The following is a 16,908-nucleotide window of genomic DNA, read 5'->3' as shown; positions in this document are numbered from 1 at the left end:
CTTCCAGCTTTGTCCTCACAAATCTACACAGACCTCAAGTGTGTTTCCTTTCACTCTGTACAGAAGAGGGGGTTTTATTTACAAAAACACACACACAATTTGTCTTTAGCATGACACACTGTGCTTGCATTAAAAAAAACACTATGGATGCATGCCATGACACACTGCCAAAAGAGGACCTTCAATGAATATTTTAGATGGAGATTTGCATTGTACTCTTTTCCAAAAAGATATTACATTATTTCTAAATATGTTATATTTGTAATATTTACCCACACAAAGCAAAACCAAAGCACAGACTCTCTAAAAGACCTGCCATGACATTGGGACTACTTTCAAGCCCTGTCCACCATTCAGCGAGACCACTTCGTCACTGTAAATTTTAGGGTCATTGGAGTCCTTGGATGCTTTGGGCCAAGAATATGAATAACAAAACACACACTCACACTCTTGCAGTCATGTGGGCATTTAGCGCATGTTGCTTCATGGTGAATATGTATTATGGTGCTAGGCCTTTCTACACACACACACAGAGTGACACACTCCTCCTCTTTAGACCAGGCCTTTGTTCTCCACAGGAGGAAGACGGGCGTTGCCATAGTGACAGTGGCAACAGAAGGCAGAGGGGTTTGTCTGCCTCATGACCTCCACTGTGGGGGTGTTTGTCCACTGAAATGGAGACGGAATCCGTCTTTCAAATGAGTAAAGTGTTTAGAAACACACACACACACACACACCCTCCTCGTGGGCCAGCCGGCTATTGTGTATGTATGTCCACATCCTCAGTCAGTGTCTAGCACCTTGTATTACCATTACAAAGCCATTATGATAATATTATCAAAGACCACATTATACAGCTCGTCAGCCACCCCGAAAAAAAGACGGTCGAGTGTGGCCGGTGTTAGCCTCACACGTGAAACAAAATAAGGATCAAAGAAATACGGTGTCAAGATGGGGAAACTTGATAACCAAGCAATTTGCTCAGTTGGGAGTTTGTGCGACCAGGTCGTTTGCAAGCCAAATGTATGTATTTAAACAGAGGTAGTAGCAAATTTGATGGCAAGATTTGCCATCATCCTGAAAAATGTAAAGCAAAAGATGTAGAATTAAATATTCTTTCTATTCAATTAACCCTGGCTAAAGCTACCATTTTACACTTAAAGCACCATATGTTATCACACTTTGTTAATAGACCTATTATTATTACCTATTATTATTACCTAGACCTATAACTATTTCCGTCACTAAAAGGTCAGGGAGAAATCACAGTCCTTCCGTTGAACATCAGCCTTGGTTCTAACGATCACGCTTCTTATTGACTAAAAAGCACTGAAAGGACAATTTATCCTTGATGGTTTTTTAATTTCACACGGAGAACTGTTCCAAAAGGTGCCCTTTTATGTGAGGGATAAAAGTGCCCTCAGAGAAATCGGAACTTTCTGGAGGCTTATTCGTGCAGGCAGAAGGAACCATCTCCCCGCATGACATCAGTGACCTTTGTGTGTAGACTGAGCACTTGTCTGAGGACACACACGTCATCTGTTTGTGACGTCTGCATCATTTGAAGGGCCCTCGTGGTATCTCTTGATGGCGCCTAACATATTCAGCTCAAACAAATCCAATAGCCTGCAGATTAATAGAGATGCCATAACGGGCCCAGTAATGGCACTCTTAAACTGGGGCATTTCTTGTCTTTATTGTTTCGACTTTGATATATTTCTACTTAGTACATTACTGTGTTTTTCTAAACGAATGGGCTTTATCACAGAAATGCAAAGTCTTTCTGTGACCTGAGAGAGATTTCAAGTACATTTACCAATCACTAAGTATATAAGTATATATACTCTTTTGATCCCGTGAGGGAAATTTGGTCTCTGCATTTATCCCAATCCGTGAATTAGTGAAACACACACAGCACACAGTGAACACACAGTGAGGTGAAGCACACACTAATCCCGGCGCAGTGAGCTGCCTGCTTCAACAGCGGCGCTCGGGGAGCAGTGAGGGGTTAGGTGCCTTGCTCAAGGGCACTTAAGCCATGGCCCACTGGTCGGGGCTCGAACCGGCAACCCGCCGGTTACAAGTCCAGAGTACTAACCAGTGGGCCACGGCTGCCCCACTATTACAAACAAATAAAAAATGATAATTCGTTGTTAAATGTTGAACCAATTATATACATTGTTTTTGCTCTTATTGGGCATGTGCAGTCCAAAAGCTGGGATTCTGTTTCATTGCATCAAATACATTCATTTACCACAAGACTGGGTACATCAAGGGAATGCACTGAAGTATTTATTTTTTAAATTACTCATCAGAGGAGAACATGGAACTTGTCCACAGAATTTGAGTCTTAACAGTGTTTAAATACTGTTTACTTGGTCACAAATAGCACATTTAGTCTTTTACCCCGTTCATATTTTTTCACCTTGATCAACTTTTTGTATACCTCACTAGTAAGCCATGTTGGATGTAAGTGTTTGGTAAATGAATGACTTAATGTACATACAGAAATTACAAATACAATAAACAGTCTTGATTCTTCAGGAGGTCAAATATTGAATGTATAAGGTTGTATGGAAATTTGGAGTCGCTCCATTGCGAGGTCTATATGCCCAGTCAAGTTGTGTTTGGGCCAATCAAATAGTCAATAAAAAGGCTGCCCCTGGACAAGCGATGTTTCAATTTCGCTACCGTGTGTGTTATACAAGATATTTACAGTGCAATAACTTGAAAAGATGACCAAAAGAAAAGTGAAAGGCATTTATCAAGAGGGGCATTTTTGCCGGTCTCCTGATGTGATTCTCATATTTTGTTGCTCTGATTGGTCAGGTCTATCCAATTGTGTGTAGAGTCATTTTTCCCCTGTATCCATTGAAACACGGTCCATAATCACATCCCAATGGCGTGTTGCTAGACTCAAATTCTGACACTGCAATTTGCAGTGACCATTAACTTTAGTTACAGAGACCACAGACAATGAATAATACCTGATCCTCAACTTTAATGAAAAGGAACAAAAACACATACCGGTATCAATATACAGCAAAACTAAAACAGAATTGGTGCAAAACTCTACCTCTGCATTGATTGGAGATCAAACTACAATGATATACTAAATTCATATCGCTCTCTTGCATGATGAGCAGCATAATATAAAATGTTGGAAAATTATTACAAAGTTGAAAGATTTTACGGTGCTTGGTTTCGTTAAAAAAAAGGCTTAATTTGCATATAAACATATATACATTTTGGCTCGACAATGACAATGTTGTAGCCAAGTCTATGATGGTGGATCATCTCCATGGATAGCCTTATATTTGGTCATTTCTTCCGGGAAAACCTTTCCCAACTCCGAAATAAGGAGACTTTTAAATTTCTGTGAAAATCAAACAAATTAAATTAGTCAAATGTAGACAGCAAGATCCAATGATTAGAAATCACAAGGCGTACCAAGCATGAATCTACACTTACACTTGGAAATATAGAGACTACAACTAATAGTACACGATCAATCTTTTTCCTCCAAACCAGTAGCCTGAACAGCTGTGGGCTCAATACCCGGCTTCCACCATTGTGCCCTTGAGCAAGGAACTAAACCGTGAGTTGTTCCAGGGACAATGGCCCTTGTAATGTAATTGAGATATGTAAGTCGCTTTGGATAAAAGCGTCTGCTAAATGAATGAATGTAGATGTAAATGGATGTAGATCTTAAAACTGGGCCACAGTTACAATGATTTTACAGTTGAATACAGGACAGAAATGTGAACTTGCCGTCATTGTGTCAATCTTTCCTTTGACCTGTTCATTCTTTGCCAAGGCTCTTTCCAAGCACTCCTTTGTGTAAAGCTGAGGGTTCCGTCCTTGGTCAATATACCTGTGAAAGAAATGTCCTTCAATTTCAATATAAGGCTTGTTGACATGGGCAGCTTGAATGTCTAAAACATGGTAGGCAGAAAGAGGAAATATGAAAGACAACAATCATTCATCCCAGACTGTTTCATCTGACATTTCAAATGTACACAGGAGAGGTGTTAATGTCTCTGTGCTATAGGTTGGCGATTTACCACAGTGACCTTTCAGCAGCGGAACATTACACATGACATGGGACACTACTACAATAACAATAACAATAACAACAACAATGAACCAAAGCAGCAAACACAAAATCACCAATAAAACATATTTTTTTGTGCACAAAATAAAATAGGCTTTAGGCCCTGTTGATGCAGGCTCTAAGCACCGCCCACAGCTTTGGTAGTTAGTATTGTTGGGTAAAATACTTAGTTACAGCAATCTCGTAATAACAGGATTTCTACTAGAGTTGTATCCTTAAATGAATCACCATCAAAGCTTGAATGTTTAAGCATTTTGGCCAGATGTGAAGGACTCACTCAAAAGCCTCCAGAGGTACGTTGATGTCATGCAGCTGTTGTCGGCATTTCTCAATATCTTGCAATCCAGTGATCATGAAGTTTCTGTGGGACAAAGGAGAATGAGGTCATTTGAAGTGGCCAGTACCTTAAGCTCATCATCACAATGGATTCATTTGTGTCTGCACATAATAGTAGTGTTTCTACAACCCCTACGTATTAAAGAGCACCCTTAAAGCTGCCTACATCTCAAATCCTGTTCATTTACAGATAACGTAAACTCATGACACACAGACGTCAACAGCTAGCATGACTGCCATGACTACAAGGTAGTGTAGGCTAACGTTAACGCAAATCCCTAACCAAAACGACCTAACTTATAATATATCTTCATCTCAATGATTATTTCTTACATGATTAACGTTTCACACGAATGACAGCGACACATTATCAGCATACAAGCCTATCGTTAGCTTGCTATCTGGCTAACCCATAGTCCACCAAGCTAACATAGCTAACTTAGCTTATTTTACAGTCCAGGATGTGCTTTCTTGTAGGAGAAATGTCTACCCGTCTTTCAAGTCATCAAGTTACTTAGCGTTCGTTTTTTGTAACATTATGAGAACTAATTTTGAATTAGGCTTATCTGAAAGACCACTTACAGCTTCTGATTCAGTCCCGTCTGGCTGCTTGGTTGAAAGTCACTTACGATGATCCCCAACTGACGAATATTTTCGATGAATTTTTCAAGATGCTCCTCTAAGTTATCAAATTTTTCAGCCATAATAGCTCGATTAGTTGTACAACTACCAGGAATACTTTACATTAAAAGAAAACGTAAGTAAACAAAGGTTTCTTAGTGCGTTTTCATAGTGCCCATGCCGCAGTACCGATTTCTGGCAGCGTATTAGCCAATCACTAAAGCTTAGGCTCCGTCTCCGTGGAAACAGCCAACTGGTTTGTGCCGTAAAGTGATTCTCATTGCTGGGAAGTAGTTATGCTGCAAAAAAACATCCTTATGCTAGTTACAGGAAGATATTGTATTACTGGTTTATAACCAACACAGTGGAATATTTAATATGTATAACCATTGTTAGTCTTAACTGGCCGTGATCCTTTATGTACGATATTTTATATATTTTAAGATAAGGGGAATTTCAAAAACACATATAATTGCTAGGCTATATCCTAATTTTAACTTGCTTGATTTATTCATTTTGGTGCACCAGCTCATGCTCTCTTCCCAAGGTAACCTAATGTGGAATGCGAAATAGAAAGGGGAGGGGGGAGGTGAAAACGTCATTAACTAATCCCCCTACGACAGCTGATGCATCGGAAGCCCAGCCCCTCTTCTATCCTCACAGTTCGTGCGCGGGACTTGATTATCCATTCCGTCCAGGTACAGCGAAAGCGAGTGTCCTCAGAGCTTTGTACAAACCAGCTATAACAGTGTGTGTGTAGCCTATGTGTGCTCTTGCTTTCGCGACGGATTAGGCTATCGGATTGGTTCGTTCCGAGCAACATTAGCGCTAGTGTTGCCGCAGCTGCGGTTACATCAAAGGCTTTGGCTTAGATAGACCAGACCCAGCCGAACTCAGGATTAACAGTCATCTGCAACCCGATATCGTTTTGGAGTCACTGTCCGTTGTAAACACTAAACGGAACAGGTGCATTATCGTGTTATTTTGCAGGTAAGAGGTAGGGCCTATGTATATTTCTTACATATAAATAAATGCTGTGGAATTGTGTTGTGAACAGAATCTATTGGGAGTAAGGTTTTGTTTAACCTATCTGTTTGAAAAGCATCCTATGCTAGCAATAGTGGCGTGGCATCCGCAGCTATAGCTTCGCTGCAGTCAATAAACATTCCACATGTCAAAATTGCTGCAACCGTGTGAAGTATAGGCTACGTTGGTAATTTTGTGTTAGATGTATGTCCACCACAACCAACATATTGGTATGATCTGAATGGAAAAACTATCCATTCTCTGGTGAATTATGCAATGGCTCTTATGTTTTCAGTTTGAATTCGCCGGAACGATGCATTGAGGACGGGCTACATGCAATCGCCGAGTGGTCATCTTCCGAGCCTGCAGTGAACTAAGGTTCGCGTGCGTTCGTCGATATCGACATTGTACGCATCTGGAGAACTCTTTTAGGGGGATTGTGAATATCAACAACAATGGCAACCCTTCTGCGTAAAATTGGACTTATTCGTCTACACGACCGCGACACAGAGGACCCAAAGCATCACCAAGGCTCGTTGAAAGGGACCAAGGGCAACCAGAAAAACAACACGAAGCACTGTAATACCAGCAATGAGACGAACATCAGTACCCCAGAAATAAAAGCTAAAAAATTTGATCATCCGGTTAAGGACAAACCGCCTGTTAAGGACAAACAACAGGGCAAGGACACGAAAGAGAAACAGCAAAGTAGCAAGCCCAGTAGCTCGATACCCTCGTTGGCGCCCCACAGACAACACTGCACCCAGGTCCGGACACGGAGATTGATGAAAGAACTGCAAGAGATCCGACGACTGGGTGACAACTTTATAACCGTGGAGCTGATGGATGATAACCTCTTTGAATGGAATGTGAAGCTGCACCAGGTGGACAAGGACTCCGCGCTGTGGCAGGACATGAAAGAGACGAACACTGAGTTCATACTGCTGAATGTCACTTTCCCCGACAATTTCCCCTTCTCACCGCCTTTCATGCGAGTGCTTACCCCGAGGCTGGAGAACGGCTACGTTCTCGATGGAGGAGCTATTTGCATGGAGTTGTTAACCCCCCGAGGCTGGTCCAGCGCGTACACGGTCGAGGCCGTCATGAGGCAGTTTGCTGCGAGCCTTGTGAAAGGACAGGTGAGACATAAAGGCTATTCAAGATAATGATGTGATTGAGTGTTTTGATGACGTCTTGGATCTAGGTTTGGGATGGGTTACTAAAAGATACGCAAGGGCCTCCTTGTAACCTTTGTATTATTCATGTAAGTCGGAAATTGAAACCTATCCTGTCTGACTAATATGCGATTGAAATGAAGAGGTCCATTCCACCATTTCAATCACTGGAAACATCATGACCGTGCCTCTCAACATTATCGATCCGCGCCGTGCAAGCTGTGTGATTAATCCTAGTATGACATTATGAGTGCTGTATTCCAGAAATGTAATGTCTTTGAAGATGTGCACATCGACTACGTCATGTATCCCCCTGTATCTGTCAAGGAGATCTCAATTCTGTCAAGCCAAGGTTGCAATGTCCTTTTGTAACAAGGGCATACAACCTACAAGGCCATCTGATGTCTATCATGAGAGACCCACACAGTGGAGAAGATACAGGGGTATACAGCGAGTAGGAGTCAGACTGAGTAATCAATGGCATTTTAGCTTGAAATGAGTAATTTAATGAATTTTGCTTAAAGTTTCTCAAAGTTATCAGGTTGTTACAGCCAGGGTTGTTTGTATAGGCTATTTGGCATTCATCAACTGTAAGCATTATTTTAATTGCTACAAATGCTATTCACCTTCATACCCTGTGTATTTCTTTGGAGATAGTGTGAAGTTATAGGTTGTTAAAAGGATCAAAAAGATGCATAATATAGTGTGGCCTTATCACTTTTCGTGAAGGAGGGGTCTAATTTGGTTCCTGTGGGCAATTTTGTTGAGATAGCATAGCAATCTGCACACTTAGCAGCACTGAAGAAAGTTTCGTTTAAGGAAGATTCTTGTAATGCAGTGAGCAGTGCAGCCTCAAGAGGTTAAAATTATGTTAATTAATACACAAAGTGGTCTGCAGATCTTCAGATAATGATCTTCTTTGTTGTTGGGATGAAATAAATAAATAAACGAATAGCTTGTGTCATAAGCTTTTCAGATACTTAAATCACCCACTTGAAAGACAATGCAGTTCTTTGACTTGCCCCAGGCTATATCCAGCATAGCTCCACAGGGTTTTGTTGACTGTGGGAATTCCTCTGTTTGACTAGATTGGCCTTTAAAAAAGAAATTGTAAAAAAAAACTAGGCTTAGTAAGGTTCCCTGTCTTTAATAAACCAAGTGGAACCACATAGCTTTGCAGCAGTTTCAGGTTTTTCATTATCATAATATTGCAGCTCGTCAGGTCACATGAGTCAGTCTTTTGATTTCCATGTGTTCACACAGGGTGTCCGAGGTGGTAAAAAACCATATAATAAAAGTCAAAATGTCTCCATATCATAACACAGCCCTAGATGACAAATGATTGCTGAATCACAGTGAGCGTGTGTAACCACAGCACACTGCACCAATCCCAAGACAGGAGTTGCACAAAAAAGGAATCAAAACCAGATTTAGCTTATGTGTCATCCAAATGAATTGAGATGATACTGCACTCTATTTAAGTCTGTATGTTCAGATAAGGTACCAGCGTGTACACCCCAGCCAATAATCAGTCCCTCCCCACCAACCATCCTGCAATATTAGCAAGCACATTAACTTCTGTCTGTCACCCTTTGGCACCTCTGCCAGATGCAATACCTCCCCTATCTGTGCCCTTCTCTCTGCTTTGTGGCAGCAGTATTGCACATCTAGGCAGTTTGCTTTGCCAAGGCAATTGCATCCACTCGGTCCTGTTGGAGTGCTTTCGAATGGTGGAATGCCAGGCCCTCAGCGGTGGCTGCCCGTGGATCAGATGGTATGCGGAATAGCACTGTTTATCCTTTCCCTGGCACATGTCAGTTATGTAATCGCAGCTGAGTGTGCTGTGTGCTCTCCCAGAATGCACCGGGACTGGCCCGAGAACGAGCGAGCAGGCGAGCGAGCGAGCGCCCGTTCACTGAAACTTCATTCATAAGATTACCCATTAGGCCTGTGTGCGTTCACGGGAGTGCAGCCTGCTCCGCGGTGGTGCACGCGCCGACACCGAAATAGCCGCGGTAGACGTCGAACAGGGCCATAGCCATCGGGTGCCGCAGGGCTGTACTGGATGTGCTATAAGCCCTGGGAACACGTTGGCATCACGCCCCGCCAGCTTCAGCTACCCTCACCCCACCCCACCTCCAGCCCTCCCCATCCATCCGCTCCTCTCATAGCCCTGTTCAAGTAGCTAGCGGCTCTCCTCTCGAGCATGAAGACCTTCCCAGTGAGGGACCGTAAACACAATATCTGTTAATTAAAGCTCCATTTGGTCTTTTTAATCCTAAAATCACAGGCCTTTGTGCGCTTCGTCGACACGGCTCTCCTCTCCAGTTAGCGCACTTAGTTACTTCCGGGCCATTACACCATGGCCTTGCCTCCCCGTGAGCCCCGGGCATTAACGGGCTATTTCTATCGCGCCCATGTTTTTTTTTCTTTTTTTCCTTTCATACGTCCGTTCTCTCTCGCTCTAGATTTTCCTCTCCGTGTCCTATTGTCCGTGCAGGCCTCTGGAAAGCACCCAGTCCACTTCCCTCTCTCTCTCTCCCGTCCTCTCACCCTCTCCGGTGTCCTCTGGCTTTTAAATGCCCTACTGTGTGTGGGCAATTGTTCCCCCGGAAGTCACTGTGCTCCGAATTGTTTGAGGAAATGATTGACTGGCGCTGCGTTACGCCGATCACCGAATGCCATGATCCACCACGTACCCCCACCACAAATAATGGGCTCTTCCCTCTTGCGCTCTTCCATCACTCCACACGCAGGAAAAGCTGCCTTTTGATGCATGGCCCACACAGGTGGTTATGTGTGGTGGGAAGCCATGTACACACACTCATCTCCAACATCTTGTTTCAAGAGCACATGTCACAAAATCAAAAGCATAGCCTCGTTAAGCTATGATATGGAAATAAAAAAAAAATGACAGAACCCAGGCCAGAGCTCCATGGGAACTCTCACGGTCACTGCATATGTTGACACTTAGGTCATTTATTTCTTACTCTGCTACTAAAGCAATGCCCTTTGTGTCTATTTCTACGTATTGTCATTGAATCTTAGGAGGAAATCTATGAAGGAATATTTCCAAATGAATCCTGTTTATTTGCTTATCCTTTGACGGTTGTCATTGTCAGTACTGGGCCTTTGCAGACATGAGACACGACTCGGATCTCTTGTTTTGTTAAACTGTAAAATTGTCATGATGTTTTTAGCCAGTGTAGTCTGCCATAACTTTTTTAAAAGCCTCTCTTGAATACTTTGATCTTCATCATACAGTGAGTAATATTGGATTAATTAGATTATTTAGTTTGTAGGTAGGGTAGTTCTGAGTGATTTTGGAAGGCAATTCTGCAATGTCATGATGAATCCACATTCATTTGATATGAACCCCACAAAAATGATGGGGAAGATTAGGTGGCTTACTACACCACAGCTTTTAAGTCCTTTCCTTCACTATTGTGTTTCTTAGCTTATGTTCAGATCAGTCCTGCCAAGCAAAATAAAATACAGTGCTCAAGGGAATTGTTGCTCAGGAATAGCTTTATAAAATCTGTACAAATGGAATATTATTCTACCATTACGAGGAATAAAGCCGTGTGTTTAGCAGCCATCTTTCTGGCCATAAGAATGTTGTGGCCTTTCCGAGTAGTCATTCATGGCAGTTAGGTAGAGTCTCTCTGCTCTGCAGCCGAGACCATCCTCTGACATGGGAGGCCATTAAATGATTAGGTCATTAATCAGCCTGCGACTTCAAAGCCCCGTGTGCGCAATACCTCTGTTTATATTGCAGTGGTGACCGCTGACGGCAGAGTGTGCCGTGAATACCAAGACTCTCAACACACCGGCTCATCTGGTGCCGGCTGGTGACGTCACACCAGAGACAAACCCTTCATTCTCACTATTCAAACCACTATAGCAGGTTCAATGAAATTGTATGGACTGTGAGACTGAATTGGACACCAGAATTGTTCTCAGTGGCTTGGACCAGTTTGTCCCGGAGGGGCTTGGTGCAGTATTATGGGGATCTATTTGTATATCTCCATGGTGAAGAGCTTTTGTTTGCCCTAGTCTTGTTTTTTTTTTTTTTTTTTTAAAAAAGCTGAAAAGAGAGCCTGAAGCACATAATGAAGGAATTGGTAATGTCATTGGAATTGAGTCTGCATTCTAGTATTATTGTCTTTCAGGTTTATTATTGTGACATGTTGGTTTATCAAGTTAAACGCAAATGTTTGTAAAGGTTTATTTTTCTGTTACCTTAGTGTGGAGGTTTGATTTATGTTTTCAGTTGTAACTTCAGACGTTAACTGCTTTGTATGCCCTGTAACTGAACTTTATTTTGTTCCCTCTTTCTTTCTTTCTTTCTTTCTTTCCTTCTTTCTTTCTTTCTCTCACTCTCTCTCTCTTTCTCTCTCTGTAGGGGCGGATCTGCAGGAAAGCTGGCAAGTCCAAGAAGGCCTTTAGCCGTAAGGAGGCCGAGGCCACCTTTAAGAGCCTTGTGAAGACCCACGAGAAGTACGGCTGGGTATCTCCCCCTGTGTCTGACGGCTGAGTGCAACCTTCCCGAGTTGGGGAGATGGGGATGTGGCCAACCCGTCACGTGGCTTTTTTGGTCCCTTTTTCCTTCTTCTTCTGCCTCTTCTTCTTCTTCTTCTTCTTCTTCTTCTTCTTCGTGTTTTTCTTCGTCTACTTGTTCCTCGAATACTACCAGTTGTCCTTTTCCCTCCCCTGTGTCTCTCACCATCGAACTTTATGGAAAACAAATATGAGAAAAAAAAGTCTACTGATAAACAGCCACCATACCGTACTCGGTACCACACATGGTAGAGCGCTTCTCTTTCACACAAGAACACAAACACAGATATACACACTCACATGCACAGACACACACATACACACACAGAGAGACAGACACACCTGTAAATCTCCATCTTCTTCCGACTGTTCACCCAGGAGCCACAGTCCGAGCGTTTGCTCAAGAGGACAAGGCGTGTTGGGCAGGGGGGTAAGGGAGGGCACACTGTGGCTCGCCCCCCCTGCTTTTGCCCTCCACCCACCACCAACACCAGCACCACCAGTATCTTTCTCCCCTGTCTTCTTAAATCAGTGTATCTCTCACATCAGAAAACCCATCCCTACACCTCCACTCTTCCCTGCACAAGCTGTTGAGCGCGCTTCTCCCAAGTGACGTCAGACTTTTCCCCCATTTACATGCTAATGACATTGTTAAATATTTAATAATAGACAGGCAGAGCAGCATGGCACATGCTCATTCTACCCTTTCTGCCCCACTCTCCTTTGGCCGTGCTGTGATTCACAGTTCAATGCAACATGAAGATTGTACTTAATGTGGAGCTGTGCTCTTCTCTCTCTCTCTCTTTCCTCTCTCTCTCTCTCTCTCTCTCTGTGCCATTCTTTCATTCTATTCTCTCTCTTCTCTGTCTCTATTGCGTGCGTGTGGCTAAATTTAGACATCACTGTGTTGCGTAGCTGGTCATTGATTTCTAATGGAGAAAAAAAATCCCATGCATATGCAGAGGTACTTTAAAGAGAAAAAAAAACACAGAATGGCTACTACTACTACAGAGTGAACTACTGTACACTCTGTTCATTATATCATTTTTGTGTGTGTGTGTGTTTGGAGGAGACCAAAAGCCTATAATTCTCATGATTTAGATACCAGATGGCCAGCAACGAATGTCAGAGCCTCAGTTGGATTTGATGAGGGGGGTGTGTGCCTGTCATTGTGAGTGTGTGTGTGTGTGTGTGTGTGTGTGTGTGTGTGTGTGTGTGTGACACATTGTGTAGTGTAATGGAAAGAATCACAAAAGGAGATGTTCGTTGGGCTTGATGGAGATGTGCACAAGCCCTAACTATCATCACTTGTCTCGTACGCGGTAGCCTGACACTATTATTTGCTGGTGCCATGGTGGCTTTCGATGGACTTGTCAGTGCCCAGGAAGATTGGCTCTCGCTCGCTGGTGCCGTGATTGCGGCTGTTATGAAGTGCTGGCCCTCGGACATAATGCCTCCTCATGACAGCCAATCTCAAGCCCTTGGACAGCCCCCGTTATTGTTTCCGAGCGTATTGCTTCAGTTAATATCTCTGCTGCTGGTCTCCAATCACAGAAGTGGAATTTGGCAGTTTGTGTCAGCAGCATTGTCTAACAAACCGCCATGCATGTACCGTAATTTCCTGCCTATGAACCAAGGTTTATACCTTAACTTAACCAAATTAATTCAGATATGAGGTTGATACACAGAGGCGGGTTACACAGGAAATTACTGTATGTCTCAGCATTGCACTATCAAAGGCAAACGAAAGACATCAAGCTTGCCAAAGCTGCCGTGGTTGCATGCCTGCCATGCTAGGTTGCAACAGGCTCTACGTTAGCCTTGCGGTGTTGTGGCATCTGACCTGGCATGTTGACAGACGTAACCATGCGGGAAGGGGGAAGTGTCAGAGAGCCGTGGCAACAGTAGATTTTGTCATGTAGAGGGGTGACATGGACACATTAGGGACAACCTGTTCCAATCCATAGACGTCATAGACCAGCTGAGACTCCTGGCATAAAATGGTGTTTCGCTTAGTGGGTGTCAAGATGGACATGTTACTGGGAAAAAAACAGCAATGTCGAAGAAGTGTTCAGTAGGGTTTAGACTGGTTGATGTTGGAATTATTTTTCTGGATTCTTTTTTGTCAGCTTCTCCTTGAATCCTAAGAGGGCCAGCAATCGGGTGTGCTGTGGTGTCTTAAGTTATGTTAACATCCACGAACCCCAGGAAAAAGTATGCATTGTACATGCATAGTATCAAGTTAAAGTATTTATTTTTATGTCATTTAAACTGAAATGCACTGAATGGGATGTGACAATTCAGGGAGCAGGGACAATAGAGTGCTGGTGAGACTGAGATGGCATGTAATTGAGATTAATTGGGGGACTGTACGCCAAAATCCCACTTTCCACTCTCCTTGTTCCCACAGTAATGTAACATCAGTGGTGAGGGAGATTCGAGGTGTCTTGCCCAGTGCATGCATGTCTCTTTCTATGCAAAGCAGTGCACAACGGAAAGCCTCAAAGCATGAGATCCATCAGTGCTGTCGGGACTCAAAATGTCATACCGAAAGCTGCTAATTAATGTGACATTTTGAAGAAAAAGAAGGATAGATACCCCCCTCTCTCTTTTCCTCACCCCCCCCCTGATTTCACATTAGTACACTTCCCCATGCAGAGAGGTCAAGAAGGGACAGGATTCTTGCGATGAGATTATTATTTTTTTTCCCAGGCGAGCTTATGCCAAGCCTTTGTCTTCATCTTCACCCTCAGAAAGGGGAAAAGTAGAGCGAGTCTGTTGGAGAGCCTGGAACGAGGGGTCGATTTCGGCTCTCCTCATACGTGCGTCATTTTTTTTTACACCCCGCCTCTTCATCTGACACAAATCTAGCATTCCTTCCTGTACTCTAGCCGTACTTTGTTTGATGACATTTTGCATCACAGCACTTGGGTTTTTTTTGTTTCTAATGCCAATTATGTAACAAGCTGGATGGCTCGGTACAGATCTACATGTCGGGTCTGGTATCAAATAGAAGTGCTTTTGATCTTCTCCAATGTTCTCTTTTGGGCAGTCACTGAAAAAAGTGGTTATGTATTCCTATGGACGTAGCAAGAGAGCTCTGTGAAAAGTGGCTAAGTATACTAAGTCGAAATATCTCTAAAATTGGGTGTTCGCCAGTTTAAAGAGCATAATTTTGTGATATAGTTTAGATTGGTAGTTTACATAAACTAACTAACTGAGTTAATTGTCCAAAACAAGTGAGATGATTCTGTTGTATTATAACTGCATGTGGTCTGTGATTGTTAGCTAGCTATGTTATTTTTTTTCTCTTTTTTTCTAGAAAAGGAAGAAAATTTTGGAAAAAAAAGAACTGAATGTTTTTTTTTTTTTCTTATTGGTTCTTTATTTTTCAAGTTCTCATGTCCAGATTTTTTTTAACGTCCGAACAATGTCAAATTGTGTTCTATGAATGTTTGTGTTTTAATTTATTTGTGGTTTGCCAAACTGAAGATTTTGAAGCATGTTGCAGGTATTGTCACAGATTAAAAAGATGATAAAAGAAAAAAACAAACTCATTAAGAATGATATGTACCTGAATCAAGTGGAGTCACGTGTGTAGCTATCTCAGGCTCCAGGGACTGTCGGGAATAAACTACAAGACTACGCGTGGTCCAGTGACCACGCATACAACATTGCAGGTCATAGTCGGAGCAAAACCAAACAGGAATGTGCAATAAAAGTTGTAGGCTTATTCTACCCTACTGAACATAAGTCGTTTTGTTTTCATTTCTTCTTAAACCTTATGTTTTGTACATTTGTGCTTTTAATCATGCAATTATTTCTTCAGTCTATATTCAGTATAACTGCCATTATTAGTACACTCAAAGTACCGCCATTTCACCTATACTTGGTTAAGCACTCTTTTATATGTGAACAAGCCTGTGCTAAGCTATTTAAGTTATACCTTTTCTGTGTGATGTCTCTTCATCCTCCATGTTACAAATGTGTGTAAATGGGCAACCTTAAGTTTATAAGAGTGGTGCGTGCAAGACATTGTTTTAGTTTGAATATAAAAGCCATGAGCAGACATTTCCCTACACTCGTTCATCTATCACCTCAGACAGTCAATGAAGGGGCCTGCAGGCTTCAGGGATGTCTGTCTGTCGCAGCCTTAGGGCCGCGTGCTAAATTTACGTCACGTCAACTGCTTGGCACACTGAGGCTACGACCTCTGTCATCTCACCCTGCCAGCGACGCGTTCACTCTCAAAAGACCCAAATTCCCTGTCGACAGAACATAGCTGGTCCTTATCTGAGCTGCTTTTACGCCCATTTGTAAATAGCTTTGCCCTACTTGGACAATGTGTACATAGTGTACCCACATCATTTTTGTGATACGTGGTAGGTTATGATAAGTTGTACTTTTGCCACTGGATACATATTCACAACTGTCTTGATACCAGAGCCCAGTGGACTGTACCTTTTGTTCAGGGCACATCCGGTCACAGTGGTGCACTGCACGGCTAGTATTATCCCTCTGTGTTCTGAGAATGTCACACATTGTGGCGATTAACAGATACATTTTTTATCAACGCAGATACACAGGCAGACACACTGACCAAGGTGATTTTAAAAACATGGTGATGGCAGGAGAGTAAACTATGGTCTACATTAGATATTGAGTGTGTTCTTGTCTCTATGTTTTTATATCTATTGACTGAGGAACAGGACTCAGCAGGGATTAACACAGATACATTTGAACAACAGATTAGGCTGCTGGCAATCCACCAGCTCCTTGACATGGACTGGTGAATGATTACCTGTAGAAATGTTTACCCTGTTTATTTGTGTTCATTTATTTAGCAGACATGTCTTCCCATACGTACCTCAAGAATCACCTGTTACAGTTACACTGTATGAATTAATATGCTATCCTATTCATTTAACACTACAAACATCAACAGTATCCAGCCTAGGTACAGCAATACATGGGAAGTAATACTGATTCTTCTGCTCTCTCACTGGTGATTCACCGATGATGTCTATCGGTACCTTGTGTCCATTCGTGTTAATGGGAAGTCTGGCCAGGCCATCT

At 42.6% G+C, this 16,908-nt stretch overlaps 2 protein-coding genes across 3 annotated transcripts; one reads left to right on the top strand and one right to left on the bottom strand.

Moving 5' to 3' along the window:
• Nucleotides 1-2,979: 2,979 nt before the first annotated feature.
• On the bottom strand, nucleotides 2,980-5,286 carry med10 (mediator complex subunit 10). Its single transcript, XM_048229740.1, has 4 exons — nucleotides 5,033-5,286; nucleotides 4,392-4,475; nucleotides 3,772-3,874; nucleotides 2,980-3,376 (listed from the first exon to the last, which is right to left on the bottom strand). Exons 1-4 carry the CDS (start codon nucleotides 5,152-5,154, stop codon nucleotides 3,281-3,283), a joined length of 405 nt encoding a protein of 134 aa, XP_048085697.1. The 5' UTR covers nucleotides 5,155-5,286; the 3' UTR covers nucleotides 2,980-3,280.
• A 447-nt stretch (nucleotides 5,287-5,733) lies between these two features.
• On the top strand, nucleotides 5,734-15,580 carry ube2ql1 (ubiquitin-conjugating enzyme E2Q family-like 1). 2 transcript variants are annotated; one of them, XM_048230078.1, is made up of 3 exons: nucleotides 5,734-6,061; nucleotides 6,393-7,236; nucleotides 11,678-15,580. In XM_048230078.1, exons 2-3 carry the CDS (start codon nucleotides 6,553-6,555, stop codon nucleotides 11,807-11,809), a joined length of 816 nt encoding a protein of 271 aa, XP_048086035.1. In that variant the 5' UTR covers nucleotides 5,734-6,061; nucleotides 6,393-6,552; the 3' UTR covers nucleotides 11,810-15,580. The 2 variants fall into 2 exon arrangements, with proteins under 2 accessions (XP_048086035.1, XP_048086036.1); XM_048230079.1 differs by having other exon boundaries at nucleotides 5,734-6,068.
• The last annotated feature ends 1,328 nt before the right edge of the window (nucleotides 15,581-16,908 follow it).

This window comes from Alosa alosa, chromosome 20 (genome assembly GCF_017589495.1).
Source record: "Alosa alosa isolate M-15738 ecotype Scorff River chromosome 20, AALO_Geno_1.1, whole genome shotgun sequence".
Taxonomy (NCBI): Eukaryota; Metazoa; Chordata; class Actinopteri; order Clupeiformes; family Clupeidae; genus Alosa; species Alosa alosa.
Note: the sequence above shows the minus strand (reverse complement) of the source record. Positions and strands in the feature narration are given on the sequence as shown.

Bases quoted from the DNA above. Each gene is read 5' to 3' on its own strand.
- med10 (XM_048229740.1), bottom strand. From the start codon at position 5,154: ATGGCTGAAAAATTTGATAACTTAGAGGAGCATCTTGAAAAATTCATC. The intron at 4,476-5,032 runs GTAAGTGGTCTT...TTTGTCCCACAG, and splicing joins ACGGGACTGAATCAGAAGCT to AAACTTCATGATCACTGGAT. The intron at 3,377-3,771 runs GCAAGTTCACAT...TGATTTTCACAG, and splicing joins GAAAGATTGACACAATGACG to AAATTTAAAAGTCTCCTTAT.
- ube2ql1 (XM_048230078.1), top strand. From the start codon at position 6,553: ATGGCAACCCTTCTGCGTAAAATTGGACTTATTCGTCTACACGACCGC. The intron at 7,237-11,677 runs GTGAGACATAAA...CTCTCTCTGTAG, and splicing joins CGAGCCTTGTGAAAGGACAG to GGGCGGATCTGCAGGAAAGC.